This window comes from Epinephelus lanceolatus, chromosome 23 (assembly GCF_041903045.1).
Source record: "Epinephelus lanceolatus isolate andai-2023 chromosome 23, ASM4190304v1, whole genome shotgun sequence".
Taxonomy (NCBI): domain Eukaryota; kingdom Metazoa; phylum Chordata; class Actinopteri; order Perciformes; family Serranidae; genus Epinephelus; species Epinephelus lanceolatus.
The window spans coordinates 17,196,782-17,220,455 of record NC_135756.1 but is presented as its reverse complement, the minus strand read 5'-3'; the positions used below and the strand labels follow the sequence as shown (position 1 = coordinate 17,220,455).

Here is a 23,674-nt window from a genome sequence, read left to right as displayed (position 1 = left end):
TGACACTATAGTACTATGGCATTGTTGGGCATTTTTATGTCACACTATACTATGGTTTGTTTGTTTTTCCTTTTCTTGTTTTTTTTTTTTAACTTAGCTGTTATGTCATGATGACCATGCTGCTCAGGCCAAACAGCTCCTAGTGTTTATTGTAAATTGAAAAATAAGGAGAAAAGCTAAATCTATTGCTGGCCATCAAACTCAAGTCAACAGTCTCTACCACGGTGTCTGCAGGTCCTTAAAAATTATTAAAATTTGCCAAAAACATTTTATCTCATGTCGTTTATCCATCTTTTAATTTCTTTTTGTCAAAATGAGTCAAGCTCTTCTGCATCAAAGTCCATATTCCTGATGTTAAAATCTTCTTACCTTTTTTTCCAAAAAAAAAGGGGTGAAGTCCGCACACTGTTGTAGCTCCTCAAATGTTTATTATATAACATCAACGTTTCGATCACATAGATCTTCGTCAGGATCTGTGTGATCGAAACGTTGATCTTATATAATGAATATTACAAACATTAAAAAGTATTTTATTTCATGTCTCCATCTGCTGGTGGGTCATCATAATAACAGGATGCATGTATAGTATGACGTTAATTCCTTTACAGAAGAGACTTGATGATCACTAAACTTGGGTGGGAGAAAAGTGTATATTTATATCAGTTATGGGCCAAACAAGTAGTTATATATCAGCACATTGGATATTGGCAAGAAATCCAATATTGTGCATCCCTAGTAAAAATAGCTTCAACTTGATCAACACCATCAGCCCAGTGACATAACGTATTATGTACAGTATGAGAAACTGTTTAAATATCTAACGCTAGTGAAAATGTAGAATCTAAAGAACAGAATTGTTCAATGTAAAATCCTCATTTAGCTGAATCTGATTGGATTTAAAAAAAAAAACTCTGCCTTTCTTGATACCGCCACTTGAGGGCGCCAGAGTTGATAACTTTGAAATTTTACACTGTGGCTGCAATGTCCTCGCTTTAAAGTAAATTTAATGTTCTTTACAGTCATACTAAGGAGGATTCTTTTAGGGTAGGGGACCATTCAATACCTCAGTAACAAAAATAACCTGCAGTATTTGTACTTCTTTCTAGGACTGTTGGGTGCGTATGAGTCAAATACTGTTAGAGTAGTGCACTAACAGGATTTTAAAGCAGCTAGGCACTTTCTTCAGTTTCTAAGTCCCACTCTAAATTGCTGTAGACAACAAGACACAAACAAATTTGAAATGCCAGTTACATTTAATGGGCGATTCAGTGACAAGGATCAAGTGTGAGCCACAGTTTGGCCTCGTAGTAAACTCAACATTGTGCTTTCAGCTGTCGTACAATCAGGCTTTAGAGATTCAGCATTAAAAACAAAACATAAAAAAATAAAATTGGGTACTAAAAGTTAATATACTGTTGCCCTCTGAAGCAAACCCATCTGTTTTAGGTTCTCAGCAGTGAAAATGTGAAAGATCACATTGATAAGCAGAAAGAGAAAGCACTTTGTCTTGGTGCTGTGGTTTCAGAGCATCAGACACCAAACGTCTGACGCAGGAGCGCTGCAGTGTCTGCAGAGCATGAAGCTGAACCCAGCTCAGCTTGTGCCTGCATGTCACAGCAGCACTTCCTAATAGCAGTCAGTGGTTGTGGGTTAATATCACAGACACCTGTGCATGTCGTGTAGTTTTGGGTTGGCCAGAGTACATTCAGAGAAACAGTACCTTTTGTGTATTAGCTAGCACCAATCTTTAAATATCATTACTCTGAACTTTCTAATAGTTTTTTTCTGTTCTATTCCAGCTTACAGGAGTCCAGCTGTGTGTCAACATGAAGCTGCAGCACACCATCACCAGTCCAGCTTCATACTGAAGGTCTGTGTTTCCCTACACACACTTCACCTACATTATTATCGCCATTTAAGAGCTCTGTTGACTAGAATTCTGGTCACATTTTGGCCTCTTGACCAGAGTGTTTATGCCATAAGCATGCAGATGTCTTTTTTTAATGGTTGTTTTTAGTTCTTCCTCCGGTCTGGGACTTTGTTTCTGCCGGAAATCTTTTCTCCTCAGAGCTGAAAGCTTTCTGAAGCAGTGTGCAGACCACAGAAACTCTCCTGACATGAATGCACACAAGAATTCAAGTTTTCACTTCATGGAAACAAAATTTAGCTGCAAAGGTCTTAAAATACGACTGAATGTAAAACTGGTACTTTACTCTGTGGCAGTGGATCCAAACCTTTTTCCTTTAAGGGACGCTGTTTCTATGACTGAGTACAGTGAATGATGGAAAACACCTCTGACTAGGTGACACGTTATGGATATTTCATATATTCAATGCATGATAACAGTAAATTGTACAATTAACCCAAATAGTGAATGTGATAACTGCATCAGATGAATTTTCCTCATATTTTTAGGAACTTTATAAACAATCCTCTGTATTGTGTATTTATTTTTAAATAATCATACATATTTAACAGGCTTCTTTTTTGACAAATTCAGGGTTTTCTTCTTTCTTACATTTCATCCATGTTCAATTAGATCTTTGCTTGTTTTAACTGTTACTTTCCTGATGCAGGACAAGGCTGTTTAGCAGACATAAAAGGCTCTGTGTATATAACTTGTTTTCAGGTCTTCACTGTGCCCTTGTCCTGTCAGATTAAACTCCTCACTTATAATATCGTACAATAATCTGAACTTTAAAATCATTTAGTTTTATCACCGGTGAAGGAAATGCTGAGATATAGGCTGACTGCATATTTTGAAATTAGAGTATTTAAGATATAAATTTAAAAAAGAATCTGATGGTTTAAGTGCACAGTGAGGACCTGAACACAAGTTATATTCACAGAGTCTTCTCTCTCTCTGCAAAACAGCCTTGTCCTGCATCAGAAAAGCAGCAGTTAAAACAACCAAAGAGCTGATAGAACAATGGCCAAGCATCAGGGAGAAGAAAACATTGAATCTGACCGAAAAAAAAAAAAAACATAATACAGAAAGAGAATTAAATAAAAATGTACTACAAAATGTATCAGGAAGTTTATGCAAATCAAAACAAAACAGATTAATTACTATGAATACTGCATCAGATGAATTTACCTGATATTTTTAGGAGCTTTATCTGTAATCATGTATTTCTTTTAAACAGTCATATATATACTCAATAGCTTTCTTTTGACAAATTCAAATTCATTTTCTTCTTTCTGAGACTTCAGGTCTTCACCGTGTGTGTATCCTGTCAGAATAAACTGATATCTTGTATAATAATCTTAATTTAAAAATAATTTAATTTAGTTTTCTTATTACCAGTGAATAAAATGCTGAGATATTGTCCTACTGAATATTTTTGACTTTTGAAATTGGATTATTATTTACAATAGACTTTGTAGGAGCTATTAATTAATTTAGAAAGAAGTGGATTTTGTAGGAGTGATTAGTTTTGGGATGGTTTATATTTTTGTATTGCAGTTATTGGGAGCATCGGGTCACATGGATATGGGCGGTGACACTCAATCTATATCAGCATCTCCATCTATGTTTTTTTTTTAGATTTTCGTTGGAGAGAGGATGAGTGGGCCGCCATATTTGTTGTTGACCACACTGTTCTTTGTTGGCTGTGATCATTTTGATTTGAAGTTTGCGCACGTTATAATAAGTTGATTACTCTTCATTTATAAATTTATTTCACCTATTTCTGGATCTCAGTGAATCCCTTGTTGGCGTGTCAGAAAAGTTAACCAGGCCCGGCTTCAACCTCTCAATGACTTTTAGTTTGTTGCCTGCAGGCGCTACAGATTTTAAAAAAAGAATCGACAGGATAAGGGCACAGTGAAGACCTGAACACACACTGTATTGACAGAGCCTTCTCTCTCTCTGCGAAACAGCCTCGTCCTAATTACAAAAGTAGCATTTAAAACAACAGAAGAGCTGATGGAACAATGGCGAAGCATCAGGGAGAAAACACTGAATCAGAAATGTACTTTCACAGGAAATAATCTGCCGAATATTCACCCAAATCACTTCCTGTCGTTGCTGTGTTCACTACTTGGGTTACTTGTGCAGTTTCAGTTGTTCTGTACTATTAATGTTATGAACTCAATATAGTATGAAATACCCATAACATGTCACTCAGTCAGGGGTCGTCAATTTACTCGCTAACAGAAAAGAGGTCCCTTGAGGAGAAAGGTTGCACCACTGCTCTATAGAACTAAAAAAAAGTTGACCTGTACTGTTTTGTGTTACACTGATACAAATGTTATTAGTGACTTGAGCTGCATATTTAAATGTTTCTTACAAGGAGCTGATTTTTGCCTGAAAGAATTACACATTTTATTTTACAGTTAAGTGACAGCTCCTGTAGGTAGTACTGCCCACCATGAGATAATGGCACGGCGCAGACATTCAGTATGTAAACAGTACTGTGGATCATTTTAATCTGCATACATAATATGCATTTCAAACTTTAATTACTGAAGTCCATCAGAGTAAGAAACAAAATGTTCTGCTCTTTGTTACAGACGCGCTGCAGACAGGATCAGTCAAAGACGTCTCCGTCCTGTGATGCTATAAGGCGAGACTCCCCGTGATGCAGAGTGAAGAAGACCTCTGGCTTCAGTCCTTTCTGCTCCAGGGCCTCTCTGAGACGGACCGGCGGCTCCAGGTAGTACTGGGTCACGGGAGGAAAGAGGACCAGAGACAGAGTGAGTATCATTTGTGTTTGACCTTTAGAGGCAGAGAGCTGGAGGTTGTGATAAACTGTGTTAGCTGCAGAAATAGTCACGCAGCTTAACAAACAATGACACCTTTGTTACATTGCATTACCAGAACATAACAGAGTGTCAGAGCACTTTTACCTTGGTAACACTCTGGCTTTAGTTTCTCTGTGAAAGCAGCTGCACCGAGAGGCCCTTTAGACTGCTGTGATTTATGATAGTGACCAAAGAATTACAGTAATTATCTAACACTGTACTATGATGTGTCAGCTTTGTTTCTGAGGAAAATGTTTAAAACAATCCCTCTGATTGCTACTAGTGTATCAGCACACAGTGGCCAGTTTATTAGATACATCTAGATAACACGAATTCACTTTAATTCAACAGTCTTGCAATAAATCCTGTCTTTATGAAGGTTATAATGTTCCGTTTTGGTTGAAACTGTTTTAAAGAGGTGTTGATTATTTAGCCTACCCTTATTGATATGGGCAGAATAATAGAATCACCTTAGTGTAGCACAATACAATTCAACAGAACCACAAACTGCCGCCTCCAAAAAGGAAAACAACAACCTTTCTGAAGATGGGATTTATTGCAGGACTGTTAATAGTTTAAGATAGCCGTACCTAATAAACTGACCATTGAGTATGGGTACTGATAAGTTAGTTGGAATCAAATGTTTGACACTTTTCCACATTGTACAGAAACAGCTGACACATCGTACTACTGCGTCACATTCCTATTTCATTACTCTACTTTGTTGGTCACTATTCTAAAACCAGTGTTGGTCATCTGAAGTGCTATATTGTAGGCACACTTGCTTGAGTTTCCTGAACATGTTTCACCTCTCATCCAAGAAGCTTCTTCAGTTCTAAATGTCTGGTGCAGAGCTGCAGGTGTGAATCCTTACAAAGTTGTTTAGGTCACACGTGAGTCATTGACCCACCTGGCCATCATGTGTGTCGTTAGGGTCAGGTGGGACCAGGGGTGAAGTTGTCTGGGGAGGGATCCCAAGACTACATTGTAGGTGGGTGATAAGTGGTGTCGTAAGCCACCTCCTCTGTTTAACGATGGTTGTTCCAGTTTGACGTAGATGGCTTCTTTTATGCTTCTTTCAAAACATCTGTCTTCTCTGGCCAAGAAGGAGTGTCCCTTCTCCTGTAGATGTACATGGACAGCCTGGTTTTGACCTGACATGCTGGCTCTCCTGTGCTGTGCCATGCGCTTGTGAAGTTCCCCAATGTATAAACCTGTGCATTCCTGGCTGCACTGAACTACACTACTCTGCTTATGTCTGGGTGTTTTGTCCTTAGGGTGGACAAGTTTCTGTCTGTGCAGGGATGTGGTGTTTGTTGAAAGTCCTCCTGAGTTTCTCAGAAACACCCAGACATAAGCAGAGTAGTGTAGTTCAGCCAGGAATGCACAGGTTTATACATTGGGGAACTCCACAAGCGCATGGCGCATGTTTTGAAAGAGGCGCATAAGAAGCCATCTACGTCAAACTGGAACAACCATCGATTAACAGAGGAGGTGGCTTATGACACCACTTATCACCCACCTACAATGCAGTCTTGGGATCCTTCCCCAGACGACTTCACACCCATTCACATCAAGTCCCACCTGACCCTAACGACATACATGATGGCCAGGTGGGTCAACGACTCCGCACCAGTCATTAGAACTGAAGAAGCTTCTTGGATGAGAGGTGAAACATCTTCAAGAAACTCAAGCAAGTCCAATCACCTACGATATAGCACTATGATTACCATGACCTGAATGACTGAGAATCTTCACCAACCAATGTTGGGAAAGTTACTTTTTAAATGTAATAGATTACCAGTTACCCTTTTTAAAATGTATTAAGTAATTAACTCAAAATAGTTACATTACTTTAAAGTGATTGACATTTGAAAAGATGCCAAGCAACAGAACGCTATAGTCTACATGTACTTTACCAAAAGTAACCTCTAAAGGTTAGTGATCAACATTTTGATTAGTAACTGTAATCTAATTACATGTAACTTGTTACTCCCTGTACACTGTATAAATTGCAGCTGCCCAAAGAGTTTCTGTGCTGTCACTGCTTTCACAGAGAGACATCAAAGCCAGAGTGTTGGAGAGGGACAAAGTGCTTTGACACATGTTCTGTTACCAAATAATAAAGGTGGGTTGTTTGTTAATCTGCATCTCTGCAGCTACGACAGTTTAGTACAACCTCCGACTTGCTGCCTGGGTTCAAGGTGGAATAGTTTGCCACTTTAGGAAATGCAGTTTATAGCAGAGCATTAGATAAGAACCACTGTCATTTTGTTTGGGCAGTTATTTAACGAGCCAAAGTTCAGTGAGGATTTCTATTGAAGTTGAGTTAGCATGCTACAGTGAATGATGTCTTGACTTGTCACTAGGCCCTGCAGTGTGGATGATGATATTAGCTTCACATTTTGACTGGGGACCGCTAACCTGACTCTGTCAGAAGGCAACAAAGTCCACCTCCAAAGCTCACTAACTGACATGTTGTGGGTTTTACAAGAGGTTATGTCCTGGACTTTTTTTTTGGCTGGGCACAGTCACTTCCTGGTGTCTTTGATGGTTGCCTGGCAACAACAAGACTCCAGGAGGTGACTGGTCCAGCCAAGAGAAAGTCCAGGACATAACCTCCTGCAAAACCCACAGCATGTTAATACCTTTTGACAGAGCCAGTTTCCCCTCTTTAGCATGCTAAGATAATCTGCTCATTACACTGCAGGGCCTAGTAAATCCTCACCCAACTTTTGGCATATTTGGATGTGTAGTGATAACTGCACAGACAGATGAGAGTGGTATCAAGCTGCTTGTCAAACTATTCCTTTAATTACACAAACAAGCATTAATTTGTAAATAACCCAGTGTCTGTATACCCCTACCTCGTAGGCGAGCGCGAAGGTTCCCCAGTGAATGGCCACCGACTGTTTGGCCTGAAGGTCTTGGTGGATCAGGACAGCCTCCTCTGGATTTACATGCTGCCCCTGCATCATGTCCCTGCAAAACCAAACAATGTTTTTACATGTTTGTCTGGCAATGCATGGTCTTTTAAATGTTCAATGCTAATTAATAGTACATACATGATAAGAATTTGATCTGTACAGTATTTAAATTGTAAACATTAAACGAACAAATGTAATCTCTAGTGTGTTTTGTGTCTCACACAGTGGCCACTCCATTAGGTACACCTGTACAATCTGGCTTGTCATGGCAGGAAAAGCACAGGTGAAACTAATTTTGATGACGATGGCACAGGTGCATTAAGTGTCCATTGAACCATCATTAACAAAATTAGTCTCACCTGTGTTTTTCCTGCTATGACACGCCAAAATTTGCTGTTCAAAAAGGTCTGTGTTAATGCTATTGTTGTACTGGACTGCATTATATTGAGGCGTTCCCCCTTTTTTTTTTTTGTCCTGCCCATTTACAAACATCTCAATATAATGTAGTCCAGTACAAGAGCAGCCATTTTGACTTGTCATGGCAGGAAAAACAGGTGAAACTAATTTTGTTGATGATGGCTCAGGTGCATTAAGTGTCCACGTTGAACCATCATTAACAAATGAGTTTCACCTGTGTTTTTCCTGCTATGACAAGCCAAAATTTGCTGTGAAAAAGTCTATGCTAAAACATAACACCTTCATGACAATGTCAATCAAACTGGACATTACAAAACTTGACTTTGTAGCAGAATAGTTGGATTGTACAGGTGTACCTAATAAAGTGGACACTAAGCGTGTGTGTGCATATTGTGTACAGAACCTGGGCAGGTAAGCTCCGATGGGGATTGCAGCGAGGTCAAACGGTCCGAAGCGTCGTCCGATCTCCTCGAAGGAAGAGCAGTAGCCGGTATCACCAGCGAAGAAGAAGCGATGATCGGGACCCAAAATAGACCAGCTGCCCCACAAAGACTGACGAAAGAGTACAAGATAAAGACTTATGTTAATGTTTCATTTGTATTTTTTTTAATGCAAATAAATTAATACATAATAAAAGTAATATATAATAATTGTAATGAGTTATTACCTTGTTATCGTCCAGTGCGGTGCGTTTGCTCCAGTGCTGAGAGGGTGTGCACACAAATGTGACGTCATCATGACCCGGCACACAGTTCTCCTCCCACCAATCCAGCTCCATCACATTCTCACAGCCCATCTTCACCAGCCAGTCCATCAAACCCAGGGGCACGAACCTGTCAAACACACGCACACAAAGGGTGTGAGCTGATACATGAACTACAACTGACAAACCCGGACCACAAAGCATTATTGTTGACTACAGATCCACAACACTTACCAGCGTAGCTCCCCTCCAAAGCGTTCATTAAGGCTGGCCACTGATCCAGTATCCAGATGGTCGTAATGAGAATGACTGATGACGACTGCATCAATCCTGGGCAGCTGTTGGCAGGAGGATAAACAATGACCGCAGATATAAAGGCTAAAGAAACAAGGCCTGGGTCAAACACCAGGATGAAGGTCTTGCCATTTTTCAAGGTCAATCATTAAAGTAAGTGAAAATGAAAAACAAAAAGTACCTGTTCCACAGTGCAGGGGGGCCCTCTGTATCTTTTGGGCCCCATGAACTGGAACGGTGAGGCTCTCTGGCTGAAAATTGGGTCTGTCAGAATATTCACCCCGTCCATTTCAACCAGAACTGTGGCGTGACCCAGCCAGGTGACTCTCAGACCCGGACCAGATTCAGAGAGGTCTGGGTTCTTGACAAAGTACGGTTCCATCACTGGGAGCTCACTGTCCAGAGCCTTCACAGGAAGGAGAAAGAAGTAAATGAATTTAAAAGAGCTCTTTGAACAACTTCCTTTTGTGTGCCTTGAAGCTTCACCTCTGTCCACACACACGATATATTTGCAAAATGTTGCTATCGACAATCTCTGTGGTTGCTGACTTGTACACCCTTTCACAGGTTTTATACAACAACAAAATAGTGCAGTTAAGGGGTTAAGCATTTTCTATTGCTGTGTGAAAGCAGTCTTTGAAGCCTGATAAGCTCCTACTGAGCTCAGCAAGGTTTCCACTCTGAGCTATAAATACCATGTGGGTTTGAGAGTCGACAAAGAGCAATAATCCTGCTAACAGAGGTGGGAAACACTGAATATGAACTCTTATAATGATCACTGACGATGACAAAAGTAAAACCATATGTGGCTTTTATACAGAATTGCTCCACACACAAATACCGTCATATACCGTATACCGTGGTGAAATTCCAGGAAGGTAAGAAGGTATGAAAAATTAGACACCGCCCACGCCTCTCTGACACCCTAGTCGGACTTGGATTACTTGTGAAAAATTGTAATTGTAGTGGCTTTAAAATTTTCGTTTAATAATTACTTACCTCTTTACTAGTTGGTATGTTACTGTTATTTTTGTCCAACAGCAGGAATCTGAGCAGGGTGGTGTAGGAAGGGAACCGCCATGTGGGCCAGGGGTTGGTCCAGCGGCCATGTTTGTCCCGACAGGACTTTGTCACTTCCTCCTGCAAATAAAATAAACAATGATATTTTAGGTATTTATTTTAGGCTTAAAGGAGGGCATATCAAACAATGTCAGGTTAAAACACACAATACACCAAACACAACAGGTAGATAGCTGGAGAGATGGCATGTTGAGGGCAGGAGATTATGGAAATCAGTTAAGGATAAGTGTGAAGAGTTCATGTGCGTGTCTTATGGGACAGGAGGGTGATGGGAAATGAGGTTGTACCTCCAGCCGGTAGTCCAAGCGGAAGCTCTTGCGGGAGGAGCGAGAGGAGCTGCTCTTCCTCGGGGTCTGAGGATTCGCCTCTCCACCCTCAGCACCTCTCAGCACCGCACCATCCTAGAGTACAAACACAGACACACAGTGATGGAATCAATTTGTTCAAGACATTTGAAACATGATGGGAAATTAGCACCATCAACCATCAACCACATGACCAACCATCATTAAGACATCCTCTCGAGCCCTCTGACTGAAAAAAGGAGATGAATTTGGAATCATTTTTAGCTCCTGGTGGCTTTGAGTGTAACGTGTGCGCTTTTCATGTGTGGCCCCGAATTCTGTGCTGCCTCCCTGAATTGGCACTCAGTCATCAAAACTTTGAAAACCCCTGGTAGTATGTCATAAAACAAACACGTTTCAGCGTAAGGCCATAAACGCGTTTGTTTTCTGTCCACAATTAAAATACAAAATAAGATGGATCAGTGAGTATCGTTGTTCTGTTTGTTTGTTTGTTTAGTCTTTGTCGCAACTGTGCACTTGACATTATCTTGAGATTTTGAGTTGTGCGCACTGTTTTAAGTACCAGTACATCATAAAAAACATGACTGAAAAAAGTTATAGTATAGTATGACATAAAAAAATATTGGAAATTTCATGGTATAGTATTTCATTAAATAAATGTAGTAGTATAGTACAGGGGTTGGCAACCTTCACTATCAAAATAAAGAAAAAAAAATCGGTCTGTAGCCAATCGGAGACTACAAGAATCACGTTAGGGCTACAATAATGATAAAATGAAAATTAAAAATGTTAAATAATAGCTGTTAGTCATTTCCATCTGAGTTTTTGTCAAAGCCACAGGAAGCCACTCTTGAGGGGCTGAAGAGCTGCTTGTGGCTCTGGAGCTGCAGGTGGCAGTCAGTCATAAAAAGTCATAGCATGTCACAGAAATATAAAACAATGTCATAGTAAAGTATGTCATAGAAATATAAAAAAAGTCATAGTATAGTTTGTCAAACATAAAAAAAAAACATTGTAGTATAGTATGTCATAGAAATAGTACAGTGTGTCAGAAATTTAAAAGTCATAGTATAGTTTGTCACAAAAATATATAAAATAAAATAGTCCAGTATGACAGAAAATTTAAAAAAAAAGTCATAGTATTGTATGTCAAAGAAGTATTTTTTAAAAAAAATGTCCTCGTATAGTATGTCATAGAAATATTGAAAATTTTATAGTACAGTATGTCATAAAAAATGTAATGAAAAAGTCAAATGCGTTTAAGAATGAATACTTTTTAGACCCCTAGTTTACCCTGTGTAAATGACATATCAAAATACCTGCTTGAAAAGAACAGGTGTGATCAATACCACTGATAACTACATTCCATTGAGACTGGCAGTGCCTGCTCTTTTGCATGCTGGTTCTCTGGAAAGTCTTACTGGTACACTTAAATGGAACTGAGCAATTGTTAGTGTTATTCCATGTTGTGCTTACCTCCACCAGGCCTTTTCTCTCCTCCAGCGCTGCTCTGCCTGAAGACGATGGCTTCTCCATTGGTTCACCACCACACCTAGCACACACAAACACACACACACACACTTTTAATAACACAGTCACTAAGTGCTTCACAGTCAGTGGACCACAGTTTATGGCTTCTGGCTCTCAAACTGAAGCAGCCAGGGGTCACATGCTTTGCTTAAAAGGTGTACCAGAAGCTGCTGGGTGGGGACGGCACAACGCATTCATACTGCAGTGATAACAGAGCGCATTAACAGCAGACAGTTAAACCAAAGTTTGCATAATCAGACGCACACATCAACTTCACTGTATTCAAATGACACTACTATCAGGGGTGACAGTGCTTCCACAGTGCACCAAATGTAATGACTCAACCTTGTTTCAAAGCAAACCTAGCAAGACTTACTACAGGGTTCCCATACATTTTAACCAATTGATTTTCACAACTTTTCCATAATACTTTACCCCACTTCCATGACTTTAAGTAGTTAAAATGGGTAGACCTATACAGCTATACATTATGTGGCAGTCACTTCCCAGGCATTTGTGAATAAGCAAACTGCTAGCACTTGCTAACTTTACTAGCTCATTACCACTAGGTGCATATGCCAGACCAAACCAGCACATACAGGTACTTTGCAAAACGCCACGGGCGCGCCCCCTTTTGGTGGATGGAAAACCGAAGATTCTGTAGATTTTAACGCAATTTAATGCATGTTTGGATGATAATTTTGACGTCTGTATGCATTTATTTCTTGTTAAACAAACGTCTGTATTATAGACATGTCTAATAATGTTTTTGTGACCTTACCTGAACCTGAGCATTAAGGTTATTTGCTGTCATGTCTGTTCAGGTTTATCCTGACCAAGTGAATCAACAACCCATCACCCTTTGCAGATATTACTGACATCTGGGTTGTTGGGCTTGTCTGTAAGTAACCAACCTGTTAATAGCCATGTGTTTGATCTACAGGTTGGTATCCATTAGAGACGACTGTCTGATGCTGATATACTGTATGACCCGGGGTGGGCGTGCCATTGAGAAGTTCAGGAAGACTCCTGAACAGCCTGTCCATTCCAAGCTGAACTGGCCGACTGTCAATGAGTTTTTATTTTTCAGTTACTAATGTCAGTAGTGGCTGTGTGTTCCTCAGCCTGGGCAGGGGCTGGCCTGGCCCTCGAAGCCACACACAGCACAAGAGTTTCCATCTATCTGAAGTTTTTTGTGGTAAACCTAATTAGCGAAAATGGTGAAAACTAAAAAAGGAAGCTAAAAAGCTAAAAAAAAAAAAAAAAAGAAGCTTTAAAGAAGAAAACATTGGTACATGATGCAGCCAAAAGCGCCAACTTTTCTGTGGTGAAAGGGCCTACGTTTGCCCCCGCCACTGTTGCCAGGCCCTTGATGAGGCAGAATCCAGCAGCAGAGACACAACAGGTGCCACCACAGGTGGCCATGGTTGGCAATATTCAGCATTTTCCCATTTCTCTACATATGTGACAGTGCGTTGCTTAACCTCACAAGGGGGCACGGCCTTGGTGATGATGTGATGCTGGTCTGGTCTTTGTGCATCACCTGGTATACCAGTTTCAAGGTATACCATCGTATGAAAATCAATGACTGTGGACAATTATCATAAAATATAATTATACATACATTTGCTTATCTATGCTGTTAAAACACTGCAAGAGGCTGTAGAATTATTTTCCGTTCCTCCTCGACTGCCTGTCATACTTCTTACACATACTTCCATTAAAAATGGTTTCAAGTTTCAGTTGATATCAAGTGTTTGTTAAATAACAAAACACCTTTCTGTGTAGCCCTTCTGTTTTCTACGGAAGCATATTGCATTCACTTGACAAATAAAAAAGCCCTGTTTTTCTGAGTAATTTTTTCTGTTTTTCAGAGTAATTTATTTATTTTTCTGTTTTTTGGTGTAATATTTTCTGTTTTTCTGAGTAATTTTTTTCCCTGTTTTTTGTGGTAATTTTTTTTCCTGAACAAGGAGATGAGATACTTCAAAATCTCGCGAGAAGCTCCCACCTGGCACCTGCAAGTGACCGCTGCATCCATGGTAACTCCTGCTCATGGATGTATTTTGCATCCGTGCTCCTGCTCCTGCTCCTAGACAATTTCAACTACGGGATCAATAAGGGTAAGGCACGTAATTAGTTACACACAGGGTATGATAAGCTAGCTATGTTTTCGACTGCATCTTTCTTTTGTAGGCCTATCGCTCAATGTAACAGGTTGTAACAATATTAGCTGACAAACGTGTATAGGCACCATGGATGCAAGGGTCACTTGCAGGTGCGAGGTGGGAGCTTCTCGCGAGATTTTGAAGTATCTCGTCTCCTCGTTCAGGAAAAAAAAAAATTCCCATGAAAAACAGAAAAAAATACCACAAAAAAAAAAGAAAGAAAAAAGAATACCCTGAAAAACAGAAAAAATACCACGAAAAACAGAAAAAAATTACTCAGAAAAACAGAAAAAAATTACACCAAAAAACAGAAAAATAAATAAATTACTCCCTCTGTAGGAACAGTTGCAGAATATGAGTGAATTTGACATTTTAGTTTCAGGGTAGGAGGAAAAACATCCGCATTTACCCGACACATAAATTGATGTTGGCACCTACGCACTCCGAAGCCAGCAAGCCTAATCACAGCCCTTCCTTATCCTGCTATTATCTACAGCAATCACAGTGCAGCACACACCCTCACTAACAACAACTATCCACCCATAAATGATTCGTTCATGCACATACAGGGAAAGCACTTTGGAGAAAATGCACTTCAGGGTGGCCTGCTGTGCTATCCCATATTGATTTAAGGGATATACTAGATGCGGTCCTTTCCTGGCAGGATATTGACGAGACGCTCTGAGATGGATCATCTGTTAAAAGACATTTATATTAATAAAAATAATGATAATAAACTTAACTTATAAAGCGGTTTTCAAACTAAAGTTACAAAGTGCTTTACGTGGTTGATCGCAGATTTAAAATAATGTAGGATTCAGGCAAATAAAATGGGGCAATTTTAGGAAAATACAAAGAACAATGGAAGTAAAATAAAGTAATAAAATAAAATCATAATAATACCCACATTCCTCGAGGCAGCGGCCGAGGAGGGGGAGTTGCAGCCATTTTTAACTCTAGTCTGTTAATCAGCCCTAAACCTAAACTAGATTATAATTCATTTGAAAGCCTCGTTCTTAGTCTTTTACATCCGACATGGAAAACCGCGCAGCCACTTTTATTTGTTATAGTGTACCGTGCTCCTGGCCCGTATTCTGAATTTGTATCTGAATTCTCAGAGTTTTTATCCAGTTTAGTTCTTAAATCAGATAAAGTTATTATTGTAGGCGATTTTAACATTCATGTCGACGTTGATAATGACTCCCTGGCTACCGCGTTTATCTCATTATTAGACTCCATTGGCTTCAGTCAGGGTGTACATGAACCCACTCACTGTTTTAACGATACCCTCGATCTAGTTCTGACGTATGGAATTGAAATTGATAACCTAAAAGTCTTTCCACAGAATCCCTCGCTATCGGATCATTATCTGATTACTTTTGATTTCTTTTTACTCGATTACACGCCACTCAGCAACAGTTACTATACTAGATGTTTATCAGATAGTGCTGTCGCAAAATTTAAGGAAAAGATTACTCCGTCGTTAAATTCAATACCAAGTCCCTCAGTAACAGAGGTTTCCTGTACCGACTTTGATCATTTTGTCGATAGCGCCGTAGGCTCGCTGCGAACAACACTTGACTCTAAAGCTCCTCTTAAAAAGAAGTTAAAAAAGCAAAGAAAGTTCGCTCCTTGGTATAACTCTCAAACCCGTAAGTTAAAACAAATATCGCGAAAATTTGAAAGGAATTGGCGATTGACCAAACTGGAAGAATCTCGTTTAATCTGGACAGACAGTCTCAAAACTTATAAGAGGGGCCTCCGCAATGCCAGAGCAAACTATTACTCAGCATTAATAGAAGACAATAAGAACAACCCCAGGTTTCTTTTCAGCACTGTAGTCAGGCTGACTGAGAGTCAAAGCTCTATTGAGCCTTGTATTCCTTTAGCCCTTAGCAGTAATGATTTTATGAGCTTTTTTAATGACAAAATTCTAACTATTAGAGGCAAAATTCATGACCTCCTGTCCTCAGATAGTACATATCTAACCTCAAACACAGCTGTAAAACCTAATATATATTTAGATTGCTTCTCCCCAATTTCTCTTCAAGAATTGACAGCAGTGATTTCTTCATCTAAATCATCAACGTGTCTCTTAGACCCCATCCCAACTAGGCTACTTAAGGAGGTCTTTCCTTTAGTTAACACTCATATATTAGATATGATCAATATATCCTTATTAACAGGCTATGTACCACAGTCTTTTAAGGTAGCTGTAATTAAACCTCTACTAAAAAAGCCCACCCTGGATCCAGAGGTGTTAGCCAACTATAGACCAATATCTAATCTTCCCTTTATGTCAAAGATCCTTGAGAAAGTAGTCGCAGACCAGCTGTGTGATTTTCTCCATGATAATAATTTATTTGAGGAATTTCAGTCAGGATTTAGAGTGCATCATAGCACTGAGACAGCACTAGTTAAAATTACAAATGACCTTCTGATTGCTTCAGACAAAGGACTTGTCTCTGTACTTGTTTTATTAGATCTTAGTGCGGCGTTTGACACAATTGACCATCAAATTCTACTGCAGAGACTGGATCACTTAATTGGCCTAAAAGGTTCTGCACTAAGCTGGTTTAAATCTTATTTATCTGATCGTTTTCAGTTTGTTGATGTTCATAATGAATTATCCTTAGGTACTAAAGTTTGTTTTGGAGTTCCGCAAGGTTCTGTGCTCGGACCAATCCTATTTACTCTATATATGCTTCCTTTAGGTAACATCATTAGAAATCACTCTATAAACTTCCATTGTTATGCGGATGATATACAGTTGTATTTATCGATGAAGCCAGAAGAAAGTAATCAATTAACTAAACTCCATAACTGCCTTAAAGACATAAAAACTTGGATGAGCACCAATTTCCTGATGTTAAATTCAGACAAAACTGAAGTTATTGTTCTTGGCCCCAAACAACTCAGAGACTCTTTATCTGATGACACAGTTTCTCTAGATGGCATTGCTCTGGCCTCTAGCACTACCATAAGAAACCTCGGAGTAATATTTGATCAAGATTTGTCTTTTAATTCTCATTTAAAACAAACCTCACGGACTGCATTTTTTCATCTGCGTAATATTGCTAAAATTAGGCCTATCCTGACCTGAAAAGATGCAGAAAAATTGGTCCACGCTTTTGTTACCTCTAGGCTGGATTACTGTAACTCTCTATTATCAGGTAGCTCTAGTAAGTCCTTAAAAACTCTCCAGCTAATTCAGAATGCAGCAGCACATGTACTAACAGGAACTAAGAAACGAGATCATATTTCTCTTGTTTTAGCTTCTCTGCACTGGCTCCCTGTAAAATCCAGAATTGAATTTAAAATCCTACTGTTAACTTATAAAGCTCTAAATGTTCAAGCTCTGTCATATCTTAGTGAGCTCATAGTGCCATATTATCCCACCAGAACACTGCGCTCTGAGAACGCAGGGTTACTCGTGGTCCCTAAAGTCTCCAAAAGTAGATCAGGAGCTAGAGCCTTCAGCTATCAGGCTCCTCTCCTGTGGAATCATCTTCCTGTTACGGTCCGGGAGGCAGACACCGTCTCCACATTTAAGACTAGACTTAAGACTTTCCTCTTTGATAAAGCTTATAGTTAGGGCTGGCTCAGGCTTGCCCTGTACCAGCCCTTAGTTAGGCTGACTTAGGCCTAGTCTGCCGGAGGACCCCACTATAATACACCAGGCACCTTCTCTCTCTCTCTCTCTCTCTCTCTCTCTCGTATTCTATTACTGCATCTTGCTAACTCGGCTATTCTGGATGTCACTAACTCGGCTTCTTCTCCGGAGCCTTTGTGCTCCACTGTCTCTCAGATTAACTCATATCGCAGCGGTGCCTGGATAGCGTGACGTGTGTGGTTGTTCTGCTGCCGTGGTCCTGCCAGATGCCTCCTGCTGCTGCTGCCATCATTAGTCATACTTCTACTGTTATTATACACATATGACTATTGTCACACATGTATACTGCCAGATATTAATACATACTTTCAACATATTGTACCACAGTAGCCAGAACTATAACTATAATATTATAACTTTCAATAATGTTGTTGTAAGCTACTGTCATTACCTGCATCTCTCTCTCTCTCTCTCTCTCTCTCTCTCTCTCTCTCTCTCTCTCTCTCTCTCTCTCTCATTGTGTCATGCGGATTACTGTTAATTTATCATGTTGATCTGTTCTGTACGACATCTATTGCATGTCTGTCCGTCCTGGAAGAGGGATCCCTCCTCAGTTGCTCTTCCTGAGGTTTCTACCGTTTTTTTTCCCCGTTAAAGGGTTTTTTTGGGGAGTTTTTCCTTATCTGCTGCGAGGGTCCAAAGGACAGAGGGATGTCGTATGCTGTAAAGCCCTGTGAGGCAAATTGTGATTTGTGATATTGGGCTTTATAAATAAAACTGATTGACTGATTGATTGATAAAATAAAATACAGTCACTGGAGCAGATAAGCAAAGCTGGCAACTAATTGCCCTGTAGATTGCACTGAGGACAGTCAGAGTAACCATAATTACCGATGACAACATGAGATGAAAACAATAAGAAATAAACAGTGCTAAAATTAATAAAAGGCTTTTTTGAACAGGTAAGTTTGAGTTTTTGAAGAGGCGATTTAAAAGACATCTCTGAATCAGCGAGCCTCACATCCTCAGGTTGGTTTGACCGCAAAAGCCCGACCACCTTTTGTTTTGAGCCTGGACTGAGGAACAACCAACAGAGTTCAGCCTGAGGATCTAGCAAGAGTTACAACCATGACAGCCACACACCAACACAGTGATGGGACAGAAGCCCCACAATGCACTTGACCTCTCTGGGGAACTCCATACGTTAAAAGCTATGGCGTGCTGATGATGCACTCAGCCTCATGAATGGACTTTAAACTGCACAGACACGCACACTCCAGGACAACAATGGCACTCTGTGGATGACAACCAAACAAAGATCTATGTGGCCAGCCAGCGTGCCTGATGTGGTCATGTAAACAACAACTATAGCCAGATGTGAGGGTTTCTCTCCTTCTCTGTAGCCAGGTTAAAAGCAGTCTTATATCAAGTCATCACACATTGTTAGTGAAGGGAAATCAGTTGCCAATGAGCACATTTAAAAGCAACCAAGTGTCCCTAAATAAATGATATTATTGCTGTTACAGAGACAGCATGAATGAGCTGCCTTAAAAGATTTGGACATCTTCACCTATTTCCTGTTTGATGTGTGAACAGTCACTGACACAACAGGAAAGGCAATAACAACCCAATAAGGAAATGTAGTGACATTTAGCTAAAGCTAATTAAAAAAAACTAGCATAGCATAATGGGTCCCATGGGGGAACACTACTGATAGCATTAACTGCCATAGGGCCACACACACACACACACACACACACACACACACACACACACACACACACACACACACGCACACACACACGTCGTTATGAGCCACACAACACGCCAGCTGTTGCTATTTTTAGCCGACTCACCTGAAAACTTGAACGCAGGACAGCAGCAGTAGTTTTCTCAGCGGGACGACATGTTTGTTGCATTAACGTTAGCCATGTACTCAGTTAATGCGCGCGGGGTAACATCATTAGGAGCAACACTACGGTTCCCTGAGCATTCACAACACAGTTTACATTCCTGTGACGTTTCCGTCAGACAGCAGCGAGGGGGAACTTGAAGACGAGAAGAAATGTTGTTGGAAAGATGTCTCAGAAAAGGTAAGCCGGAGAGTTTAGGTGCAGCAGCACGGTGAGGGTCATTAGTCGGCACCAGCTCTGTTTCTCTGACGTCGGTGTAAAACCCTCTGGTCACGTGACCGCCCGAAAACTCTGCCTATGACTGCAGGCTGATTTATACACAACTAAAGATTTATTAAAACAGAAACAAAGGGGGGAATAATGTTTGGCGTGCTGAAATAACAAATGTATTATTTTAAAAATATTTTTAAAATGTGGTCCTTATTACTTATTATTGGAACTTGTACACGCACGTTTACTTTTGTGTCTTTTATATTCTATTAAACTCAATCGTTTGGTAAAAATAAATTAAAAAAAATATATATTATTTATTATTTTTTTAGCTTACAGTTTTAAATGTAATAAAATAATAATAATAATAGTTTAAATATAATAATAAAATAATAATAAAACATAAACAAATATTTTATAATGTTTGTTATTGATAATAATAATAATAATTATATGGGAGAAATAAAGACACTGATTTAATAAATATTATTTATATTATCATCATTTTATATCTTTTGGTGATAATAAAAATAATAATAACAACAACAACAACAACACAGGATTTATTTTCTTGAAAATATATTCCAATTCCTAATTATTTTTAGTATCTGCTACTTCATTTATCTTCATCAATTTATGGAAATCTATTTGTTTCACTATTTATTCCTCGGGTCTCTGCTCAAAACCTGCAGGCCCATAATTAAAGAATATTTCTCTGCAACTTGTACAAGTAAGTTTACTTTTGTGTCTTTTATACTCTATCAAACTCAATCGTTCGGTTAAAAAAAGTGTTTATTTTTTAAAAGTAAAATAAAAAGAAAATAATCTATTTATTTAATATAGTACTTCCTAATTCATTTCATTTTTGGAAATCTGTTTATAATTTTGTTAATGTATTTTGTTAACATCTTCTTCCTCAGGTTTCTGCTTGAAAATTAAAGGCCCATGATAAAAAGGATATTTATCAACAACTACAAGGTCAATATGAATAACCCATGTCTTAAACTTTAGAGTTCTAAGCATCGGTATAGATACCACTGGGTCAAAACACAGGACACGTGAAAGATTTTATCCACACTTAACAAAATTTACAATTTTAGAGTAAATTTCCTTTGAACTTCTGCAGTTGTAGCCAAAAAAAACCTCTAAATTTTTATATAATAACATCTAATCATCACCTGTGCACAGACAGATGCTTATAACAAAAAGCAGAGCAGATTATGAAAGGATTTTGCAGAGAAAATCTTAGACAAGATCTTAAAATTGGCCTATTTTTTATCATTTGGTTTAGGTAATTTCATTGTTTATTACTTAATTAATTATTAATTAACAAAACGTCCCCCACTGGTCGAATAGCTACGTGCACAGAAAAAAATGTGTAGTTTCTATTAATCATCTATGTATCAGTGTTGTCACGATACCAAAATATTTGTTTCGGTACCAATACCAATATGAATTTCGATACTTTTCGATACTCTTCGGTACTTTTCCTAAGGAAAAGTCCTTTTGGCTACAAACCTTTAGAACAATAAATAGTAGGGGTGTAACGGTACCAAAAAATCATGGTTCGGTAAGTACCTCGGTACGGACGTCATGGTTTGGTTGCTCAAATGTTTCACTAAGTTGGTGTTGTCTTGTGTTGTCTCCCTTTGCGAGGCAGACTTTCTCTTGCGCCAGCTGCGGATGTTGATACAGGTGTTGTCATACACACCACTTGCGCAATCTGTGCTCCAATAGGAACAAGAAAGGCGTTTGTGTGCATAATTGAGTAAAATAAATTAACCAAATTAATGAAATGAATCAATTTCAAAGTACCGGTATTTTCCAAATGCAGTATAGTACCGTTTGGAATACTCTAGTACCGCGGTACTATTTTAGTACCGGTATACCGTGCAACCCTACTATGTATTATAATCTGAAAAATATCTTGAAATAAAATGCAGTACTTTCAAACAGGGCTAATTACCACTGGAAGTAGATGATGCTAAAATTAATCATACTGCAAACAGTAGCGCCCCCAAGTGGGGTGCACGTTATTTTAAGCTAAAGCAAAGGTGGAGGAGGTTCAGATCTTTCAGTAAAAGAAGTAATGACTTTGCGTGATCATCTGTTGATGAGCTGCAGCGTGACACATCCAGTGTTTGCTGGGGCTGGCACTTGACACTGTGTTTTCAGCTTTAGTCTACATGCACATCAAATAATTATTAAGGATAGACCGATACATCGGCTGGCCAATATATCGGGCCGATATTTGAGTTTTTTTACTTGTATCAGCATCGGCCGATACGTGCGTGGGTTCGCGGATTTATTTTTCCCTGGCATGATTTACAGACAGGCATCCACGGGCAGCTCTGTGTTGCCGGAAGACCCTGCAGCGTACATGCAGCGAATCCTACTGTGTACAGTAGTTGTTGTTTTATTTATGCTTCAGCTTAAATATTTGTTTATTTTATAAAGACATTACTGGAAGATTTAAGAGCACTGAACTCTTTTTTTTATTTGAATGTATAATAATAATAATAATAACATTCTACCTGTTCTACCTCAACTTTCCATCTTGTTTTAATATTTTTTACTGTTCAATAAATGTTTCTTATTTTAAACTTGAGACCTGTAATATTTGTTATCATTGTGTCTTTTTTTTTATGTAAATTGAGGGAGCAAAAGCAGTATCGGCCCCAAATATCGGCTCAAGTAAATCGGCAGTCCATAATCGGTCATCGGCTAAGGGTGATGGAAAAAAATCGGTATCGGCATCGGCCCTAAAAAATCCATATCGGTCTATCCCTAATAATTATTAATATTAACTGTAAGATAGCAGCTCCTTAACTCTCCATATTGACCTTAACAGTTTACAACCCGCCTCCATACTTAAATGGCATAAAATAATTGCTGAAATTCAGTCATGGCTTTTGGTTTTGTTGTGCCAACCCAAGGTTTTCAGCGGCCTCATCTGGCCACCCCGATGATAACAATTTCTAGGGGCGCCACTGCCTAAGAAATACCCATGTTTTATTAATTCATATTGTTTAAGTCAACTGAAAATTTATCTCATTTGCTGTAAAGGTGGTTTACATGTCATCAGTACTGGGTCATAGAGGGAAACTCATTGCTGGTGCGAGTTAAACCCTTTTAGAAATAACTGAGAAAGTGTGAAGTAACGGTTCAGCCCCTCAACAAACACACATCTCTGCTCAGTTACTTTGTCTGTACAGTTTTATACTACTAACACAAACCGTTAGTGTAGTCTTACCTTGTGCTCCTGCTAACGAAGGACACCTGGACCCAATGGAGCCCGAGCACACAAACTGCATTCAGTTCAGTCAGTCGCGCGCTGTGTTTACTAAACTCACACCTACACGACGGTAACAAACGTACAGGCCTAAACAACACGGACTCCATTTTAAAACTTTATATCTCACCATATCTGCTCTGAAGTTTTAATAAACACACAATCAGAGGACGCAAAATTACAGTGAGTGTTTCAGCCCGAGGGAAGTTGTTCAGTGAGAAGTCTTTGAACTTCCTGCCAGATGCCTTCAGGGACCCTCGGCAATCTGGACATTATATCGTCACATAGAGTTTTATATGAACTCTTATATTAAAACATTTTAGAGGTTGATTTTCATTCTTTTGTCATGAAAAAACGTAAAAATTGTCCTCTCAAATCTGGAAATGTTTCAGACTATAATTATAATAATTATAAATAAAATGTTCTGGACATTTTTTGATAATTTTCTAATAATTTCCCCCCTCTCTTTCTTTTCT

General features: G+C 39.1%; 1 protein-coding gene across 2 annotated transcripts; it reads right to left on the bottom strand.

The window, feature by feature from the left end:
- Positions 1-1,234: 1,234 nt before the first annotated feature.
- Positions 1,235-23,415, bottom strand: napepld (N-acyl phosphatidylethanolamine phospholipase D). Of its 2 annotated transcripts, none has more exons than XM_033614806.2 (10): positions 23,160-23,415; positions 11,949-12,024; positions 10,455-10,568; positions 10,087-10,227; positions 9,269-9,493; positions 9,028-9,131; positions 8,758-8,923; positions 8,494-8,642; positions 7,614-7,728; positions 1,235-4,664 (listed from the first exon to the last, which is right to left on the bottom strand). In XM_033614806.2, the coding sequence occupies exons 1-10, from the start codon at positions 23,306-23,308 to the stop codon at positions 4,533-4,535; spliced, it is 1,371 nt and encodes a 456-aa protein (XP_033470697.1). In that variant the 5' UTR covers positions 23,309-23,415; the 3' UTR covers positions 1,235-4,532. The 2 variants fall into 2 exon arrangements, with proteins under 2 accessions (XP_033470697.1, XP_033470698.1); XM_033614807.2 differs by lacking the exon at positions 23,160-23,415 and adding an exon at positions 19,640-19,966.
- Between the last annotated feature and the right edge of the window lie 259 nt (positions 23,416-23,674).